This window comes from Guyanagaster necrorhizus (genome assembly GCF_019112545.1).
Source record: "Guyanagaster necrorhizus MCA 3950 unplaced genomic scaffold BT62scaffold_5, whole genome shotgun sequence".
NCBI classification, from domain to species: Eukaryota; Fungi; Basidiomycota; class Agaricomycetes; order Agaricales; family Physalacriaceae; genus Guyanagaster; species Guyanagaster necrorhizus.
Window position 1 is genome coordinate 917,939 of NW_025064884.1, and position 19,211 is coordinate 937,149.

At 48.0% G+C, this 19,211-nt stretch overlaps 9 protein-coding genes across 9 annotated transcripts; 8 read left to right on the forward strand and 1 right to left on the reverse strand.

The window, feature by feature from the left end:
- The first annotated feature begins 3,106 nt into the window (after positions 1–3,106).
- On the forward strand, positions 3,107–4,638 carry BT62DRAFT_1073223 (uncharacterized protein). The gene is made up of 2 exons (XM_043178922.1): positions 3,107–4,212; positions 4,260–4,638. Exon 1 carries the CDS (start codon positions 3,228–3,230, stop codon positions 4,203–4,205), a length of 978 nt encoding a protein of 325 aa, XP_043043308.1. The 5' UTR covers positions 3,107–3,227; the 3' UTR covers positions 4,206–4,212; positions 4,260–4,638.
- BT62DRAFT_1002118 (uncharacterized protein) lies at positions 4,477–6,107 on the forward strand (the record flags this gene model as incomplete). The annotated part of the gene is made up of 6 exons (XM_043176815.1): positions 4,477–4,638; positions 5,096–5,410; positions 5,466–5,576; positions 5,622–5,740; positions 5,771–5,897; positions 5,958–6,107. The coding sequence occupies 6 exons, from the start codon at positions 4,477–4,479 to the stop codon at positions 6,105–6,107; spliced, it is 984 nt and encodes a 327-aa protein (XP_043043309.1).
- Positions 6,108–7,484: 1,377 nt separating this feature from the next.
- On the reverse strand, positions 7,485–8,313 carry BT62DRAFT_1002120 (uncharacterized protein; the record flags this gene model as incomplete). The annotated part of the gene is made up of 4 exons (XM_043176816.1): positions 7,485–7,586; positions 7,641–7,712; positions 7,892–7,982; positions 8,039–8,313. 4 exons carry the CDS (start codon positions 8,311–8,313, stop codon positions 7,485–7,487), a joined length of 540 nt encoding a protein of 179 aa, XP_043043310.1.
- A 1,174-nt stretch (positions 8,314–9,487) lies between these two features.
- BT62DRAFT_1073226 (uncharacterized protein) lies at positions 9,488–10,185 on the forward strand (the record flags this gene model as incomplete). Its single annotated transcript, XM_043178923.1, has 3 exons — positions 9,488–9,550; positions 9,603–9,705; positions 9,764–10,185. The coding sequence occupies 3 exons, from the start codon at positions 9,488–9,490 to the stop codon at positions 10,183–10,185; spliced, it is 588 nt and encodes a 195-aa protein (XP_043043311.1).
- BT62DRAFT_608268 (uncharacterized protein) lies at positions 10,182–10,789 on the forward strand. Its single transcript, XM_043181583.1, has 2 exons — positions 10,182–10,651; positions 10,704–10,789. Exon 1 carries the CDS (start codon positions 10,238–10,240, stop codon positions 10,556–10,558), a length of 321 nt encoding a protein of 106 aa, XP_043043312.1. The 5' UTR covers positions 10,182–10,237; the 3' UTR covers positions 10,559–10,651; positions 10,704–10,789.
- Positions 10,790–12,290: 1,501 nt separating this feature from the next.
- Positions 12,291–12,916, forward strand: BT62DRAFT_886401 (uncharacterized protein; the record flags this gene model as incomplete). Its single annotated transcript, XM_043182876.1, has 2 exons — positions 12,291–12,475; positions 12,526–12,916. Coding segments are annotated over 2 exons (576 nt in total), but the record flags the coding sequence as incomplete, so codon positions are not given.
- A 331-nt stretch (positions 12,917–13,247) lies between these two features.
- On the forward strand, positions 13,248–14,589 carry BT62DRAFT_917408 (uncharacterized protein; the record flags this gene model as incomplete). Its single annotated transcript, XM_043184038.1, has 3 exons — positions 13,248–14,088; positions 14,140–14,531; positions 14,554–14,589. The coding sequence occupies 3 exons, from the start codon at positions 13,248–13,250 to the stop codon at positions 14,587–14,589; spliced, it is 1,269 nt and encodes a 422-aa protein (XP_043043314.1).
- Positions 14,590–14,782: 193 nt separating this feature from the next.
- Positions 14,783–15,924, forward strand: BT62DRAFT_608290 (uncharacterized protein). Its single transcript, XM_043181584.1, has 3 exons — positions 14,783–15,041; positions 15,093–15,280; positions 15,329–15,924. The coding sequence occupies exons 1-3, from the start codon at positions 14,901–14,903 to the stop codon at positions 15,804–15,806; spliced, it is 807 nt and encodes a 268-aa protein (XP_043043315.1). The 5' UTR covers positions 14,783–14,900; the 3' UTR covers positions 15,807–15,924.
- A 1,207-nt stretch (positions 15,925–17,131) lies between these two features.
- On the forward strand, positions 17,132–18,787 carry BT62DRAFT_608330 (uncharacterized protein). Its single transcript, XM_043181585.1, has 3 exons — positions 17,132–17,510; positions 17,655–17,908; positions 17,966–18,787. The coding sequence occupies exons 1-3, from the start codon at positions 17,426–17,428 to the stop codon at positions 18,527–18,529; spliced, it is 903 nt and encodes a 300-aa protein (XP_043043316.1). The 5' UTR covers positions 17,132–17,425; the 3' UTR covers positions 18,530–18,787.
- Positions 18,788–19,211: the final 424 nt, after the last annotated feature.

Below are 19,211 nucleotides of genomic sequence, written 5' to 3' on the forward strand. Positions count from 1 at the left end.
TGTTTCAATGCCAACGTCATTTCGATGCGAGCATCGGTGAATTTAATCAAGAAAGATTATCATACGTACACTACGTCCTCGAAAACACCGCAACTCATTGAAAACCAAAACATCAAGTCCCTAGCCTGACAATGAAAGACCTCCTAGCGGCCTCCTACGCCCGCGCTCAGCGCTGACATGAGAAACGGAGTTGAAACGATGTTGATTAATCGGCCCAAGCACACCCAGGAACTGGACACGGTTTTCAATGAGTATGTTGTTCTCCTGTAGAGAAGGCTTCACCCAAATAAATAAAGCTTCATACCAGTGCTTTCGGAATCCCGAGTTCGGCTATTCATTTCGGGCATAGAGAGGTTTGCAGCAGACGTTACCGCTATTTAGGCAACTAAAGGTTTCATGGCTAGTATGCAGGCGCAATCTAACCCTTTACACTCTCGCTACGCCGGCTATTCAAACGTCGTGGCTGAAGTAGTCAAATGGAAATTGGAACGACCCAACTGAAACATAGCCTACAGCTCTTAGGAGTTTGAAAATCGACTTTCCGTAAGTTACAAATATTGGTTTTATGTGACCAGCTTGCTATAGCCATCTCTGATCTAGAACCTTACAGCATCATTGCATATCTGCTTAGGATTAGAAACGATGAGAGTACGGCAAGCAGCCCAAGAAGAGGATACCAAAAGGCCTGTAATGGCCTGACAAGGCGGAGAGCTCTACAATTCAATTGGTGGTGTCCATCATGCCTTACATTAAATTCAATTTCTCGTACCTGGAAGTCGTCATAACTTCACGTGAGTGGCATGCATCAAGCCTTCTCTCGTCTTTGATTCTGTGCGAAGGTGTCTCCATACCGCATGTCTCCAATCTTCGAATCCCAAGGGCGTAACCTCGGAGGGCTTGAGTGGGTTGCGCCACATCTCATGTTCTCCCGACCACTGTACCTATGCTGTTGGTACTGTACTGCGTACTCAATGATGATGGTGGTGGGGGGCTGATTGGCATCTTCAATTCATCGTGCGATGGTCGATCGATGCGAAGCGCTCACAGGCGTCTATTTTGAAGAATCCTGGGAGTTGATTATTTAAGATTACAAGTGCCTCAGCCACTCGTCATGAAGAGCTTTTGCTTCAGGGATCCCGCGGTGTCTGCCGTTCATCGCTACTTTGATCACTCTCTAACTGCCAGACAATTATTGCTACCACAGATTGAGTCTGGACTGCCTACTTCCATTTTTTGGTGACTTCACAGGATCATATCGCACGTAGCTGATTCTACATAACTAACCTCCCAAGGCTTGCTTTTGCTGATGAGCAAGTCGGATATCCGTACATGGATTTCCGAGGCTTCCGTTAGGAAAGGTACGTGAACTTCTTTGTATCCAGCCCTGAAATAAAGATAGAAAACTGTCCTCGGTATCCAGGTGAACGTGATGAAAGCAGACGACGTTCGGATAATCTCAGCTGTACCTAGGGTGCGCGGCTCGATATCTTATGCCCTCATTGCTTTTTACCAACTCACGAAGGCCACCCGTTTGTGTCCCCACCGCATATTCCGGTCGAGGTGATGGAGTGGCATGTCGTCGTGTACCATTACTGCTGCCATGAAATTATTTACCGAGATGTAGTTTGCGGGGCTACCGTCACATGTTTAACTTTTTCTTTTGGTTGATGTTCCCTGAAGTTCGTATTGATACTCAGCAGTGCTTTTCATAGAGTCGTTCGCCACAGGCGCAATATCATTTAAATGCCTTGATTTTCGGCACGGTGATGCATCTTCAAGATGCCTGTAAAGTCGTTGCTAGATAATCAAGAACTGTCAGCAAAGCGTTGCCTGTCGGATGCGAAGAGGGTAGGGACCCGCTGAAAGTCGCAGAATCGGCACCCACCAATGAATCATGCAGCCGGAAAGAAATCAGATGCTTCCATACGACCAAACCAAACCAGACACCTGCGTTCCTTGCAGAAGACCATAGCATTGGTTCCGATGAAGTCCATTTGTTCCTTGCGATAGTCATCTAGAACAACAGGAATGTTGTCTCCATTCATTTGTAGCAACACCTAGACGAGCCGTGTTATCCAACCCACTTCAGGACCAAAAAAAAGCATTGTCTATCTTATTCTCGAGGGTATACTGCAATTAAATTGTGTCTGAGAGGTGAACGTAAAGATGGTCATAGTGTAAAAACGCAGAAGACTTATATAAAGTGGCCCCAAGCCATCCATAGGATCCAAGCTCATGGCAAATGACAGCCAATAGTTAACGTTCAATCATCATTTTTTGCTCAACATGTTCATTGAAACACGGAGTCTAATTCAGACGTAGGAGCCGAAATCACATTCCAGTGTCATATCATGAACAGTCGAAGGGAAAAGGCATGTCTTCAAACATAGTCGGAGTTATTGACATACACTGCGTAAATTGGCGCCTACACAACTCACATCAGCTCGTACGGATATCTGGGTCCAACCCCGACGGGGAGAGTCGAACGTCAAGTCACCGTCTGCACGTACGTGGATAGGAAAAGCAAAAGAAGCTAGCATCTTACACTACCACCTGGAAGTCACTTGAAGCCTGATGGCAGCCAGAATGTTTGAAACAAATGGTTTGAGATAGTCATAGTCCACGTATATGATAGGGGTGCCGTGTGATTGCAGAGATTTTCTGCACGATGATATGAACCGCCTGACTTTCTTTGCTCGGTGCATGCACTTGGTACTGTGAGCGAATATACTGTCCTCCTGTGACTTTGGTCTGGCGGTTGCTATTATTGACGGACCAGTCGGCTTTATGAGGAGCTTGAAAAGAAGTTTCCCGATTCGTTTGGTCGTTCCCTCAAGTTGGGCTCAAGAACGCAGCTCCAGAGACCTTCCTTAAATAAGACTACAGGTGTCCGTAAATCCAGGAAGGAGATAGAATTTACATATCCTTCGCCGTCGATATAAGTTTCTGAATATTACGAGGAACGAGATCGCAGGATTGAAAACGCTGAGAGCGTATAAAACTCGCGATATCTGACGCTGCCACTATGGAGGTCCGAGTCTAGCATATCGCTCTGAAGGTATTACAATCTGTTAAGCTGAGATCCATCCTATATTATTCAGTACGACGATTCGAAGGGTAGTATCCGAAAGAGCATCAGGTGGTAGCCTCGAGGTGGTAGTGGTGGTGTTCAAGGACATGGGACGCTGCCTACTGCCAAGATATGAGTCATCTCCGTTCCCGGTTATATGTGCGCTGCTTCCAGTACTCCTTCATCTCTAACCACCACCACCATCGCCACCATCATGCCTGGTTCACCGTGGAAATGGCAGCCAAAAGATGGTGCGCCTCGCTTGTCACGTAAGAAGATTGCAGAACAGACGCTGAACGCCATCAAGCACGGTCATTTCGACCTTAACGGTGTCAGACACGACCTCGCTACTGCCGAAGAACGGTCGAGTCGCTCGACCAAGTACTACGCTCCCAACTCCCTTCTCTCTACATGGTCACAGGCTCAAGGACCCTCGTCAGCTGCAGGAACCCATATCACCATCTCTGAAATATCTACCCTCGAAGGATTGCGAAATCTAGCTACCAGCAACAGCCATGGGAAGATCGCTGTTCTCAATTTCGCTTCTGCAAAGAACGCCGGTGGTGGCTTCCTTGGTGGTGCATGCGCCCAGGAAGAGTCTTTGGCGCGCTCGTCGACGCTTTACCCCAGTCTCATGACGGAGACTGCTCAGGAATTCTACAGGCTGCATAACCGGAAGAATCAGGGCCATGGGTTTTACACTCATGCAATGATCTATTCGCCTTCCGTGCTGTTCTTCCGGGACGATGACGGGAAATGGCTAGATCCCGTCGAGGTGGATGTGGTTACCAGTCCAGCGGTGAACGCTGGCGCTGTACGAGCAGACGCGAGCGACAAGAATGAGAGACTGGAAGAGAACATTACTAATGAGATGTGGGAGCGGATGGGTCGCGTTCTTTTCTTGTGTGAGAAGATGGGCGCGAAGACCCTAGTCCTAGGGAGCTTCGGAACGGGCGTCTTCAAGAACAAGGTCAGCATAGTCGCGAGGCACTGGGCTGATCTGTTGGCGGTACCCGGAGCTAGGTTTGCAAGTTCGTTCAGCAGAATCGAGTTTGCGATATTGGGCAAGGAGACTATTAACGAATTTAGAGAGGCTTTCGGGACGAGGAGAAAAGAGAGGGGAGCTATTGGATGATCAAGGTTTATATTCTTTGTCTCGCTGTGCTCCCCTCGGTGATTAGTTTCTCGCAGGTGTCATCATGGCACAGGCCTTCGTATCTGACCTCTGGTCTTCTGTCATCATCACTTCTGCTCTCAGGTTGCGACCGTTTTGGCCCTCTATGACCTCTTATGTATTTGGTTACCTTGGATATACCCTTGCAAAGTGATACGGATCATCCTTTATTAACCAGCTCCGCCAGACAAATATATTATCGTTATCGGAGGGGCGCTCGCAGTGTCTCCGTATGTTCTCAGTCCACCACGAACATGCCTCGTCAAACTTGACTGCCGTCACCTTCTTGGGATATTTTTTGGACTATTATCATCAGAACTGTATGGGAGTTATCATTCCTCAGACAATTGCCATCCCGCGTATGGAGTCGGTCTGGGCCTGGCGGGAAGAAATCGTGAGCTTGCCTTGCCTGGGAAGGGGCCATAGTTAGAACACATCCTGAGTCGTCCTCAATCCATTTGTTCTGTTCCTATTCCCGAATCCTTCCTTTCCCACGTAGTTCAGCCAGATACCGAGGGCGGGGGCTAGAGAGGAGTAGCCAAGTAGTCATACTAGATATGAGACACGAGTGATTGATCATTGTGCTAACCTGACGGGGCTGGAGGGTGCACCGCTTCGTGCCCGATTAGGGTGCACCGAAGTGGGCTGAATTTCGAGCTCCGCTTAAAGATGGTAATAAGAATACATAAGAGGGGCTGGTGACGCCTGCCTCAGCATGGCTAAACATCTTGGACATGCAACGCATCATGTCCCTCACTGCCCTCAATAATTGAACGCCTTCCCAGATGCCTCTCGCCGAAACCATATGAGTCACTTCCTGTGACACTGAGACTCAAATTGAGGATCTCAAGCATGAAAGGGACAAATCTCGAGCCCAATATCTGGACACCCTAAAAAACTTGCGGAGAAAAGCGGACGTGGAACGAGATAACGACAACTTGCGCAAAGAGAATGAAAGATTGAGGGAAGACTTGAAAGAAGCGAGAGCCAGGGCTTTGAAAGCTAGCGATGAAGCGACCGACTTGTGGGGTCAAAAGGAGACTGTCGAAGACGATAACCGTGATTTGAAGAGACTGGTTGCCAGGTTGCGACACCGTCTGGAGGAATTAACACGTTCTGGAATTGTGACCCAGGTAAAGGTGGAAAAGTCCTCCAAGCCACCAAGGGTGAGTGTGTATCCTTTATTTCGGATGAGATTCACTTATTTAACTAAATCTCCAGATACCGACCCCTTCACCATCTTTGATATCTCAGTCAACGGCACCGGAAGTTATCAATTTAATTGACGATGATGATGACATGGTGGTCGATACCCATCTTTCTAGCCAATCTGTAGGTTTCTTTGTCCCAATCTATGATTATGCTCATTCAGCTTAGATTGGAACAGCCTCATCGCCAGTGGCCGTCAAGTCTGAACCTTCAGCGGATGTTGTATGTGACGGTTATTCACGGGCTCACGTCCTACCTCTGATGCTTTCATTTGCAGGCAGCCGACAGTACATAACTTGACAAGTCCCCTTACATAGGCTCTATCAACACCTGCACGCACCCAACTTCCCCCCCCCCGCAAAAAATTTAAACGACCAGCCCGCAAACGCAAATCCCATGGAGTCGATAAGTCGCCAAGCAACGAGAAATTCGAGTTTAACCACTGTAAGTTACCTTCCGGTTTGACTTACGTAAAAAAAGCTGTACTATCACCACGTACATTAGGTGTTACATGGCGAAGCTAATTCTTCGAACGCGAACGCGAGATACGACGACCAAACGTGTGGCTGTGAATTCGAATTCGGGTATTGCCGGATTTATCCGCCGCCCGGCAAGAATACGGCAGCTTTGAACATTACCGCCACCCTTCATTGATCTTATGAAGAATAAAGGCATCCGAATATCGATCAACTATTCGGAGTCTGTACGTCGCAACATCTCCCTATGCTAATATTTCATTTTGGTCAGATTAACAAAGTCTTCATTGCTTTCATATCTGCTGAAGCAACGGCCTTCACAGAAAATTCTGCTGCAACGCGAGTGCCCGTTGACCAGTATATCGATACTTTGACCACGCAAAAAGCCCTGCTCTTCAATTCTCTTATGGCGAGTTGTAGACGCTCTTGAGGATTACTTGTCGAGTTTTGATGCGAAATTTTTAGTACCATGATATAGTGGTGCGTAAGCCCTTCTAAGAAGTGTACAAACAATTAATGCCGCGTTTCTCAGGAGGCAACGAAGTATTTGAAACAATTTAATCTTTGATATGTCTTCGATATGCTTCGACCGGGTGAGGTGAGTGCTTTTAGTCATTTAGTGAAACGAGTTCTTCTAGGTACCGATGGCTGTCGTAGGCGGCCGACTCTACTTCGCACACATATGTGAATGAATGCGGTCGTATCGTCTTAGCAGAGTTCGCCCCAAGGAGATATCATATACTGCACGGTGAATTGCATCTCCTCCTTCGCGTGAAACATTCTCAGCAGGCTAAGCAATCAAGAATACCCTCTCTCGACCACCTCAGAGACTGGGATAAACACCGTACTCGGCCCGTCTGGGGTATGCTTATAGGGTGCCGTTTCGAAAAAGACACTTTGCCACAGATTTATGACCTCTTCTACCGGCTCTCAATGGACTGGAAACTTGGTTCTGGTCTGTCTCTGAACAGCAATGCTTTGACCTTCCGGGAAGCATCAGACAGGAAGAGTGCGTTCTGCAGAACAAATATCATCTGGTGATAGCGTCAGGCTATGAATGGTCTATAAGCCAGTACACCGGACCAAGGGAGAAGATGAAGGACAGGTGCGCCGTGTTTTAATAATGGATATACCTTGCTTTCCAACTTGCTTATCAACGAACCGGTGAGATATCCCGTGCCAGGCTCCTTTTTCTTGAGCTCTCCCAGCATAGATGATGCATCGTGTCTGGACTCCGATGACGTTCGACGGATGGTTCATTCTTAGTTTTCACAGGCTTCTCAGTTATGCCGTTCTAGCGACTGGGAATCTTTTGGTCGGACCTACCTACAACGAGGTACGCGTGTTTATTCGAAGGTAATGCATTTGGCTTTGACCGAACCAAGCATAGACCTAGTATTTCACGTTTTGGTTGTGATTAAGGACTTCGAAAGCTGGAAAGATGTCAGCTGTCTGACATACGAAAAGCGATAGCGGACAAGTTCAAGTACTGCGCGTGGAATACGGAAATGGCTATATGTTCTTGCTGATCGTGATTTCACTTGGTGTTGTTGTTCTATCCTCGATACTTCTTCGTTTTGGAGTAGACATTGGTTATCTCAGCGCTTCCAGTTATCGACCCATCCACGATATACCAACTGAAAGTGACCTTCCCTGCCTGTACTCATTGATAGACACATGACATTATTTGCAACGCTTTCACATGTCGAACCATTTCGATCATTACCTCTACGGCCAACATACTACTCGTAACAAGGTAACCCAGGAGTGTAATTAAGAATACCTAGAAATGACGGAAGCAAACGAGGTGAAAGAATTTGAGTATGGTGACTGAAGGCTACAGCAGTGTCACGACGTTATCATCAAACCGCTAGGAAACATGCACAACGGATAATAATGTCTTTAGAGAGGCTAGTCAGAAGTGTAACTTGAACCCAAGAATACGACAAGTAAACCACGTACTTTGTTCGAGCTGCGGTATCCTTCTCCTTGGTCTTGTACCTCTCTAAACATAGAATCATGAACTTGCCAAAGCATAAATATGGTTGCGGTACTACCAGCAGATCAGTTCGTGTCTGATAGCAACACGGACCTTATTCTTGAAGACACTCATCCCGAAATCTCTTAGCACCAGGGTTTTCAAGTTTGCTATCCAAGAACAGGATGCAACCGGTTGGTTCCTGCGTCTCCGTACCTATCCGCTCTTGCCACCAGCATGTGATGGTAAACGCACCAGCGTTCGCCGACGGAATCGGGACCATATGCACCTCGAGAGGCCCCACCTGCTCGTCGTCTCGGAAGAACAGCACAGGTGGCGTCGCGCAAAATCTATGATCCTTGTTTCTCTTCTGGCTCTGTACCTTTAGAGCGTTGTCGGTCATCATGAAGGTAGAGCGATACTAGCTAGCACTTACATTTTCTTATAGCTGCAGGACATGTTAGGATCGGTAGGCTTAGTAGAATAGTAGTAGCACCTGCTGTACGTTTTTCGCTCGTTTGTACGCATACTTCGCGCGCTATTCCGAATCCTGACGCACTATAATTTGAACCGGAAAGGATAAACATTGCTGAGAAGGATATGCCCTTGTGCAATTCGTAGCGACCGAGCAAAGGGTGGAGGTACCGTATGGTCCCGGGTATACACGTTGATTATTTTCGGAGCCCATCTTTCGGAAACATCAGTGTCCTTCCATCCTCAACTAGCTGCAGTTCTAGCTCGGAACATCCTCTCAAACTTCTCGGTCTAAAACTACTACCTTCCTATGAATCTTTTTCTACCGACGATGTACCTTCGGTGGCTTGACCGCTTCTCATGAGTGAAAACATCGACAGCGTGTTGCCATCGTCCCAGGGAAAATGATACGATGTTTCGGGCCAAGAAGACTGCGTCCCTTCTGAAATTTTGGGTGAATTCTTTCTCTGTCACAAGTGTCAGCATTTATGGCCACGAAGCAAGCACAAAGAATGCCTAAAGAGCCAGGAGAAATCAAATTACTCCCGTTCTTTTCCAGTACTCTCAAAGATAAGGTATATTCTCCCGCTTTGAAGACAGCTTGAGCACTCAACTCTCACAGGTCTAGGCTGTGAGGTAGAATTCGCTCTCAATGGCCGCACTTTTTCAAGGAATCGTACGTCCACTCAAAGCTCCCAATCTGGCCTAGTCTCAAATTTTGCTATCATAGCTTTTCGGAAAATCTTGTCATTTCAAAACCATTTCGTATCTTCTTCGTAGTCATAGCGAGGAAGCCTAGAAGACGTAGTCCCTTTTATCTCCTACGGTGATTGTCGAGTTGTTATCAAGTGACTGGCATGATTAACGCCAATCAATGTTTGGTCTCAGAAGGTCAGGTTCAATTATATTAAAGATTTTTATCTTATCATCATACAGGTCAATTAACGAGAACATTTACTGGCTAAATTGTTAGAGCACCTCCGTTTTTACTGCGCTTCAAGGGACCCTTCTACTTAGTCCTCGTGGTTTTCTCACCAGATTAACCGAATTTCATAGATTAGACCCTCTTGCCCTCATGTGTGACCTGTTTTATGTGTATTCGCAACATGCTAGAAACGAGAGTCGCGCCAAATAGGACGCGCGAGGGAATTTACGCAGCTGTCAATGACGTGACGCGATGACAGCTCTGCACGCTTCTTTCCTTTCTACCACCCCGCCCAGAATCGGGTCTTCTGTACTTGGCACTCTCTCTCCGCATTATGCCCGCCTTTTAACATGCTCGATTTTTTCAACCTCGACATCAAGTACCCAATATCCAACTACCGTACGTGCTGGCATCCCATCTCAGTACTATTGCTTATTTTGTACCAGAACGATGTCAGACGCGTCAACAGCAAAGGGCAAGCCAGTCCCCGAAACTTCGAGGCCTCCTTCCTTGCGACCCAGATCTCCTCCTTGCTCACGGAAACGCGTTTCGCAAGCCAGTTTTGCTGTATCCCATTCACCTCCAACAACAGACTCGGACGTGGAACGGGTTTTCAAGCGCCGGAAGGTACTCGGCTCATCTCCACCGAGTCCTACTGATAGCTATGCTTCCTCGGACTCGCTGGAAGAACCTCTAATATTCCAAACACCCTGCGAGTTCGAGTGTGACGATGACCTTGCCATTGCTGCTATCCTCGATGAGCACGCCCACATCCACATTCCAGCGATGTCCACACCAGAGAGGGCACCCGTACTGCAGGAAGGGTGTAGTCCATGGTTGAAGAGAGCTGTGAGCCTTACTCGGCGAGACGAGGACTAGTTGTTAGTGTTTACGATCCAATTGAACTGGGCAGAGCTGACAGACCTCTCAGATGCAGTGTCTTGTTTGGGACTGGTTTGTACTATTACCACATACCACCGCGGTTTGTATCCTTCCTCTATACTCATCCATTATTATAATTTATCCCTTTATCACCACACTCCTCCTTCAAGTTCATCTGGCTCCGAGTCTTTGGAATTTCTCTTCCCCTATGGCGTCGTTTCATAGAGTCTTAGCGAGTGGGAGCAAGGCGGATCGTCTCTCGGGACCAATACGCCTCGACCAAAGCGCCAGTAACTTGGCCGTTGTGATATCAACATTGGCAAGGGCCCGCATATTGCCTAAAACGATTTCCTATCTCGTATTCTTTTAACTATCTAGCAAACAGAAAAGCGTTGATCGTGACTACTGTCGTTTAAGACAGCTGGACATCGTTCTCGTGGCGAAAGCCCGACGTCGCTTCACTGTGTGTCAGTCTTTATCCATGTTTCCAATAGTAACTGAAGCATTTTTTATAGACTCATCAGACTCTTTGCGGTCGAGTAAAATTCAATTTCAAGTCGTTATTCGGCTTGCCGTAGTCACAATGTTAGCTCAGAAAGAAAAACAGGCACTTTGCTCACCATGTTCCATGCGTATCTTTACTTTTGAATGGCTGCTAAATTGTCCATACACTTCCAGAATTTCTCGCTAGGAGCACAAGCGAGTACATAAACCGTCGACTCAACTCGAACTTACCTGAAACGTACAGAGTGAACCAGCCAACAGGGCTGCTAAACCCGATCACCGTGTGTTGACTAGCCTCATGCCAAAGTTTTCCTCCATCACAAAGTCTATAGCCTCCGCTATCCCCTCGCAGCGTCTTTGTACAGTATCTGCCCTATGTTTGTCTCTCGCGGGCCTAACTACCATGACGTCCGCAACATCACACGCAAGCTTGCTCTCTTGTGCTCGCCATTCACCTCCAAAGACTCCTGATATCTGCTCCGTGCTCTCCCTGATCATGCTCGTAGGCTCCTCTTAACGTCCGACTCGCTATCGCTGTCTGTGTGTCCCGTGTTATTGGTTTTATTGTGCGCGCGCTACGTGCGGGGAAGACGACATGCGTCCTCTTCCTCTGCTGTGGAATCAGACGAGGGTCTGGTGCTTTCACGACTTTGGTCGCCATCTAGAGCCTGCGAGAGTGGAACGGGCGGAAACTGACAGCTATTTAATGTACGGCTCAATAATTCTTCATAAGTGATCAGCAGCTCGGGTCAATTGTGGGATGGGTTTGGCTGGGATACTATAATTAGAAACGTGATTTATACCTTGCAGGACGCGAGATCTTAGGGCCGCTATCTTATCGACATCTAGAGATGTTTCCAGATACATCCATAGCCCTTCAAGTGCGTGCTAGAGTAGCAAGCTCCATCAATGACTGGCAGACTGGTTTACTTTCTCGGAATTTGCTGGGACGACAAGTTGGTGTCGCTGCCCACTGTGGTACTGTCGTATTCTTCCTGATCCCCGATGTCCCCGCAGCTGAAGATAGTTCTATAGTCGAATGTTCGAGCCTGTGAAACAAATTTTATTGGGGCGAAAGAACATTCTCTGTTCTTTGAGAGAACCGCATCATGCGTGTGACGACGCTACGAATCATCACTGGGCGCCTATAGCCTAAATCTTGTGGTTAAACTGGACCATTCAATGACTAGAAGGCTTCAGCGGACGAATGTGTTGTTTGCTGGGTGCCGATGGTCCTCTGAACTTAAGACCATGCTCAGTTTTGTTTGATGAAGCGGGCGGAAATCATGCAGACTGTCACGGCTCCTTTGCATCCCATTAGAAGGAGCAGTAGCGCCGGATCTGGCCATGTGTCGTGACGATCAGAAATACAACCCTCCAGCGGGGTCACAGCTGAGAATCAGTATTCAATTGGGCAGCGTCGTGGGTGCAATTTGGGATCATTGGTGCTTATTCGACGAATCCACCATCATGCCCTACGAAGCCGTCAACGAGCCATCGGACCCAGCGCCAATGTCACCGTCGCCATCGTTCTACAGGTAACTATTTTGAGGCACAATGATAGATAGACAATGACACGCCATTCCTCCGCCTTGTAGGTTGAAGATACTCTTTTCCGAATACCTAAACACCATTTAGTCGGAAAATCAGAGGCGCTCGACTCGATGTTATCTCTACCTCAAGGTTGCAGCGCACCAGAGGGTGTCAGCGATGATAGGCCCATTCAGCTGTCGGGTATCAAGAAAATCGATTTTGAACGACTACTTCAGGTTCTTCACCCACTGTGAGAAACCTACTCTTTGAATGCAAGACATGCTGACAGAAACACAACAGAGATGCCACGAAATCACCTGAATTGTCCGTAAATGGTTGGATGTCCGTTCTTGCACTCTCCAGCCTATGGCGTATGACGGTGCGGAAAACTGCCATCGAGCATTTAACGGGGAGATATCTCCTGCGGACAGGATCGTTCGGCAGAAAATATTCGGTCGCGCAATGGATCTCTTCCGGATGTGAGGAACTCGGTAGTCGTGTAGAAGTGGTGTCCCTCGAAGAGGGGAAAAGGGTTGGCTTGAGCGCGACGCTGAAGATCCACCACATACGAGAGTCGTTTTTCACGGACATCGCTAATCAACAACGAACCCCAGAGTCACGGTTCATATTACTGCGATACTTGCTGTCTGTGACTAGCCACCAAATCGGAGGGGAAGCCTGTTTCAGTTGAGCGTATTGTGCAAGGAGTAAAATTTCAGGATAAAATATTTAAGAATAGCGTCAGGGCATGAGAATGACTGCATACTAAATTTGCCCGAGCCTGGGAGAAGGTCGCGCCAAAGGCTGCGGTATAATTCACACGACATCGACGCGTCACTCTGACCTGAACTACCACCATCCACACGCGCACGTCTGCGTATTATCGACTAGAACCGAGGTTCCAATAACCCTAGGCCGATAACTTAGCTTATCTTCTTGGTGAGCAGGCCTCCTCAAGTGTTCATTTGCATCCAGGTCTCATGTTTCGCTTTCAATCTACCGGCCGTAAAAAAAGTCACCTCATGGCGACAATTCCCCCAGAGCTTGTGTTAGAGATTCTTACATACACAAGTGGATGCCGCGATGATCTCATGGCATGTTGTCTTGTCTGTCGCGCCTGGCGCCGTCTTGCCCAACCCTTTGTCTTCTCTGAACTATCCCTGTCCCTCGAATCGCAATGCCACCCTTGGAATCGAAAATTTGCTGCATATCCTCATCTTGCTCAATATGTCACCCACCTCAACCTGTGGGGCGGAAACTTGGGGGAGTTGGATGTTGTGTCATTGGTCGAAGATCAACCTCCTTTTCTTGAAGGTCCCGCCACACTGGAGCTCTTACGTCGGCTCCCAAATATCAAGTACTTGAAGATACATGACTTTTACTTGCCGAGCGAAAGGGAGATAGAGGTTCTTTGTCATTTTATGCGGCTGGAGTGGCTGGAAATGTGCGAGGTGATGTTCAGCCATCCAGCAGACTTGTTGGATTTCATGTCGCAATCAGTTAATTTGAAGGGTCTCCATATTACGGATACAGAAGTCAGGAGTCTTACCGAAGACCTGATTGGTCCCACACTGCATAATCATGTTGACGCTGTTCCGAAACGGCTACGGAATCTCAAGCTCCAAGACGTCACTGAAAGTTTATATTATCTCTCCTGGCTTTCAGGAGGTGCCTTTGACCTCGATGATCTTGTCGACCTCACTTTATCTTGGGAATCTTTCCCAACGAAACGCCCTCACCTTCCTCCCGAACCTCTTTCTTCCTATATCGATCCTTTTATCAGTACTGTCGGTGCTGGGATCAAACATCTACGGCTTGATATCGAAACTCCAGAGCAAGAATCCAACGTTAACTACATGCTAGGTAAGTACAACGGCCTTCTCGAACAACCATCTTTGTTAATAATGCACGCAGAGCATTTCATCTCAACGAGAGCCTTGAGCAACTTTAAAGCGCTAGTAACCTTGAACATCGACTCAATAAATCCTTATATCAAGAATGATGCTGCCCATCTGGTTGACATCGAACGTCTTTTTCAACACCTCACGCTACCGAACCTTCGGAAAATATCCATAACAATTTGCTTCACTCTGGACACTGCGGACCATCTCCCATCCTATAAAGAATTCCCCGTCTGGGCTAGTCTCGATGAGCTCTTCGCCAGCTCGCAGTTTCCCTCTCTTCAGCAGGTCATGCTGTTCATCGAGGTGAAAAGTGTCCACTGGGATGCTCACAAATTCGGACTGAGGTTGGAAGACTCCGATTCCGACAATGAGGATGCTGCTAGTGTTGTCATCCCGCCGCTGGTTACCAGACATCCTTGGCCAGAACATCCTCCGACGGTGGACGATGTTGCTGCTGTGATCGTGGAACAAATGCCGATATTGGCGTCTCGGGGATGTTTGATACTTCGCCCTGCCGGGATGCACCGAAACTAATGCACCTGGAAAAAGCATCAGAAGAAGTGCTTGTACTCGGTTCTATCAGGTCATCCGAACTGAATGTGATATATATAACCGGACTCTATACAATCGAAGGACGTTCAACGATTTTTCCCATGGACACCACGTTACCATTTCATGATGTGATAAGGACCAGGCTATTGACACGAGGCAGGATCAGACGCCGTTGCCTACGCACGAAGTAGGTTCTCGATAGCCACTTCTCTCTTGAACATGCACGACGAGAAGGCCGAATCAAAGTCACCGCCCGCTCCGCCAAAGGGAGCTGACACCGTATCTGACCCACAGGAGAAGCCGAAAGAGGTGTCGTGGGTCAGAAATAATAACTTTTACTGGGAGAACAGTACATTCCTAGTGCGTGTGACTTCGGTAGCAATTTGAACGGAACTTTGACAAGGGTTGAAGGTCGAAGATGAGCTATTCCGTGCACCAAGATGCCAGTTTATCAAGCATTCAGAGACCTTTAGGGCCATGTTCACGTTGCCGCAGGCAGATGCAGACGCTGTCGAAGGCAATACCGATAATAAACCTATTCACTTATACGGTGTCACCAAAATTGACTTCGAACGACTATTGAACTTCATGTACCCTCTGTAAGTTTGTTGCTGCTTGATTGTACGTTTGATCTCAGGCATGTGTAGGGACGTTTTGATTGCCTTGAAAAGGTCGTTGGAGGAATGGACGTCGATCTTTAAGCTCTCCACGATGTGGGCGATGGCGGAGATACGCGACAGTGCAATCTCACACATCATGGAGCGCCATCTAGAGATCGAGGCAACAGAGCGGATTGCGTTGGGAAGAACACACGATGTCCCAGCATTGGTGAGGTCCGGACTGGTCACTCTGGTTAATCAAGACGGAGGGGTGACTGAGCGGCAAGCGATTCTTCTTGGTTGGGAGATGGCGCTGCGTATCCAATGGGTCCGGGACAAACTGCTTACTTCTCGCTATGGATGTTCATGCACTTTTGACGAGAACGATATACGCAATGCGGTGACGAGCGTTTTCTGTGGGAAGCCAGAGTGGTCGTTTGAGTTGGAGATTTTTGAGCCGAATGCTTCTAAAAGCCAGAGAGGCAAGGCTCAAGCTGGCAGAAGAGGGGGAAAGAAAAAGTTTTAGAATCCAACCTGTAGTGATATCTCAGCCTCCTGTACATCGTTGCATAACGGGCTGGTGTGTGTGTACAGAATCTACTCTACTTATATACTTTCCAAGCTCTAGTGGCACTAATAGCCATTGTCTGACTAAGGCATAATAATCAAAGACAATGGGAATAAAGACAATGGGTGTCTTCAGTGCGACATTTACTTTGTTCATGTACTAACACTCCTCATCGCTGATGACTCCTCCTGACGTTCCACTTATGATACTCCCATGAATCCCCTTAGTCAAATGAACTGTGCCGGTGGGAGTGCCTTTGTGAAGCAATCTGCAATATCGTTCTTGGTGTTGATGTAGTCCAACGATATTTCTTTGTTCTCGACTCGCTCTCGGATGAAGTGATATTTAATGTCGATATGTTTAACATGGGCATGTAGAGAAGGATCTTCGGACAGACTGATTGTGCTGTTGTTATCGCAGTTGATTGTCGTCGTGTCATCTTGCCCAAATCCAAGGCCAAGAAGGAGAGCCCGGATCCATATGGCTTCCTTTGTTGCTTCGCATGCTGCCACGTATTCGGATTCGCATGAGGACACTGCAACTGTCGGTTGGCGTTTGGCCGTCCGCGATACAAGTCCAGATCCAAGCGAAAAACAGTATCTGCCGATGCTGCGTCAGGTGTCTAAGCAATTTGCCCAATCGGAGTCGGTATAGCCTACAAGCTTTATGTCAGGGTTGCCTCCGAGATGCAGGCTGATATTTCTAGTGCCTTTTAGGTATCGGACAACTCGAGTTGCAACATTCCAGTGACCATATGAATACGAGTCAAGGAACCGAGATAGTTGTTGAACTGCATATGAGATATCAGGGCGAGTGCCGAGAGCAAGATAGATAAGGGAGCCAACAAGAGAGCGGTATGGTAGTTTCTGTAGCATGGCGCAATCTTCAAGTGATAGATCATGGCGTCGAAGTTTTAATCCTGGATCCATGGGTGTAGCTATTGGATGTGCATCTTTCTGGCCATATTGATAGCGAAGGAAGAACGTCATGGTGCAACGAGAAATCGGAGGCAATTGAAGATATTATGTCCGACGTGAATCGCCGCTAGAATTTCGGAATAGTATCCGTCGGTCTCTTAACGTTTAACGGTCATCGACTCGTCATGGTCTAGTGTCCTCGACCTACGTCTGTAGCCCGCGTGGAATATCCCTGGTAATCACTTCCTTCATTCCATTCCGGCCTTTTTCGCTTCAACAGAGCTATCATTGACGCCGCCCCGCACAACGATGCAAATTCGAGAAACCGGACATTCCGTTTTTCCAGAGTGATATGTGTTCGCGCTAAGGAAGAGGACCGTTTTAGAATGTGCTGGCGAACGAGATTACTTGCGACAAGGCTTTGGATGAAGTAGGCGTAGAGCGGTAAAGAGGTTCTGAGTTCTGTTCTCGGCAAAGTAGGCTTGGGGATGGCGACAGGAAGGAATCGCAACCCATTGGCATTAGTCCCACATGGCGATGTAGGCCTGGACGGAACCCCTCGCGCAATATGTTGCTCGGATAGAGCCACGTGGCTTCATTTGTCGGATGTAGCCATTTTTCTTCTCCCCCTCTCATTCCTCCACCACTTCTACGCTCGCCATGGTGTCGGCAGACGATGAGAAGATCGTCATCGAGACGCTGACGGCGTACTTGAACGGACTTGTCCTCGAGGCTTTAGTGCATGGTGAGCACATCAAACAAATAATACATCCAGCACCGACCGAGTTGGTGCAGGAATGTATACATCTCTTGTTGGAGTAACGCTTTGGTACATCTGTACGACATAACGAACTTCAATGGTCTCCTCAATCACTGATTCCGGTGGCAGTCATCAATCCCACCATCCGCCTACCCAAAGGTCACATAAGCAGGATGTCGATCCCAATCACGCTCATGTACCTCTTCACCACGCTCAACCTCGGAATACGATGGTCCTGGACGCGGTCTCCACTTGTCTTCTCCCGGAAGGACGTGCAGAACGAAACGACATACTACACATTTGGTAACGGGAATGCCACGACCCTATGGGCGATCTCGGGGGCTGCAACAGGCGTGAGCATCCTCATCGCGGACTCCATCTTGGTGTGTATGAGGATATCCTCGCTTATGAGCTGTATTTCTGATAATAAGATCACCTAGATTTGGCGCTGCTGGATCGTCTGGGGTCGTAGATGGCCTTTTGTTATCCTGCCAATACTCCTAACCGTCAGCGGTACCGCCCTTGACGTCCTTTTCATATACCACAACGCAACGGACAAATACTCTTCCGATGGCACTATCTGGGGCTCGGCCGTCGAGTGGGGGATCATATTCTATTCCATGTCTCTCGGCACGACAATATACTGCACCGCGCTCATTATCTTTCGGATACTCGCCTATCGGGAGCAATACTGGAGCGTCATCGAGATGGTCGTGGAGAGCGCGGTGCTGTACGCGTTGGCGCTAGTCGTTTTCATCGGGTTCCTCGCTACAGACGATGCTAATGGGTTGTATCCCAAGGCGCTGTTGGATACCGTCGCGGGTATCGCGCCGACTCTTATAGTCGTACGCGTAGCTTCAGGACAGGCGAGGTCAGATGAGTCGTGGCAGCCGAAAGAGACGTCGTCCTCGCTGCGTTTTGAGTCCAGTTTATGCACTGTGACCGCCGTGGAGGAGGAAGTGTGTGGGATCTGCTCGTCCTGTGGGCAGAAGCTTGTTCATTGACATTCTTTGTGCAAGTGAAAGTTTAGGGGCTTATCTATAATCTGAGGCTATATTATGGCCTTCTTCCTCGTCACGTATGCACGGAATGGAGAGGACGTAGGACTTCTGGGGTCGATTGTTCCCGATGGCCTGATTTCTCCCACTGCTTAGTTTTAAGCCTGTGCGAGTTGGGACTTGAAACTGCGTTCACTTTGTACTGCGGCGCTGAACTGCTGTAGAAGTGATCTCGTAGTCTGGCTAAGTTCAAATTGTCATCGAGGTGCTGGCTGCCATTTTTCCCAGTCTTTTGCGCCATTTCTAGGGCTGAGATTAAATATCTCCGTCTTGACATGGAACTGCCCCGTCCATATTCTTTCACGAATCTCCGTCATTGATAACCGTACGCAGATCGTTGTACTTTGACAGGCTACAGCAGTATTGAGACATTATAAATCCGATCAGCGTCCTGACAGTCCAAATAAGGCCCCATGCCTAAGTGATATTCTTCATCACGCTCGAACACCGCCTTCACATTCTCTAATCTGCTCGTATCATTGTATTCGCTATCCCCAGCGGTATTTTAGACCTATCCCGAATCTTCAAAATGTATGTCTGCGGCTCCTAGGCTGAGGTGCGAGACGGTGCAAACGGTGTTATCGTAGTTAACCCATTTTTCAGAATGACCTGAAGTCCACCATCGCAG

Coding starts and splice junctions, on each gene's coding strand:
- BT62DRAFT_1073223 (XM_043178922.1), top strand. CDS start 3,228: ATGTGCGCTGCTTCCAGTACTCCTTCATCTCTAACCACCACCACCATC.
- BT62DRAFT_608290 (XM_043181584.1), top strand. CDS start 14,901: ATGCACGACGAGAAGGCCGAATCAAAGTCACCGCCCGCTCCGCCAAAG. Junction 15,042..15,092: donor GGGAGAACAGTACATTCCTA/GTGCGTGTGACT, acceptor CAAGGGTTGAAG/GTCGAAGATGAGCTATTCCG. Junction 15,281..15,328: donor TTGAACTTCATGTACCCTCT/GTAAGTTTGTTG, acceptor AGGCATGTGTAG/GGACGTTTTGATTGCCTTGA.
- BT62DRAFT_608330 (XM_043181585.1), top strand. CDS start 17,426: ATGGTGTCGGCAGACGATGAGAAGATCGTCATCGAGACGCTGACGGCG. Junction 17,511..17,654: donor CCTCGAGGCTTTAGTGCATG/GTGAGCACATCA, acceptor TTCCGGTGGCAG/TCATCAATCCCACCATCCGC. Junction 17,909..17,965: donor TCATCGCGGACTCCATCTTG/GTGTGTATGAGG, acceptor AAGATCACCTAG/ATTTGGCGCTGCTGGATCGT.
- BT62DRAFT_608268 (XM_043181583.1), top strand. CDS start 10,238: ATGCAGTGTCTTGTTTGGGACTGGTTTGTACTATTACCACATACCACC.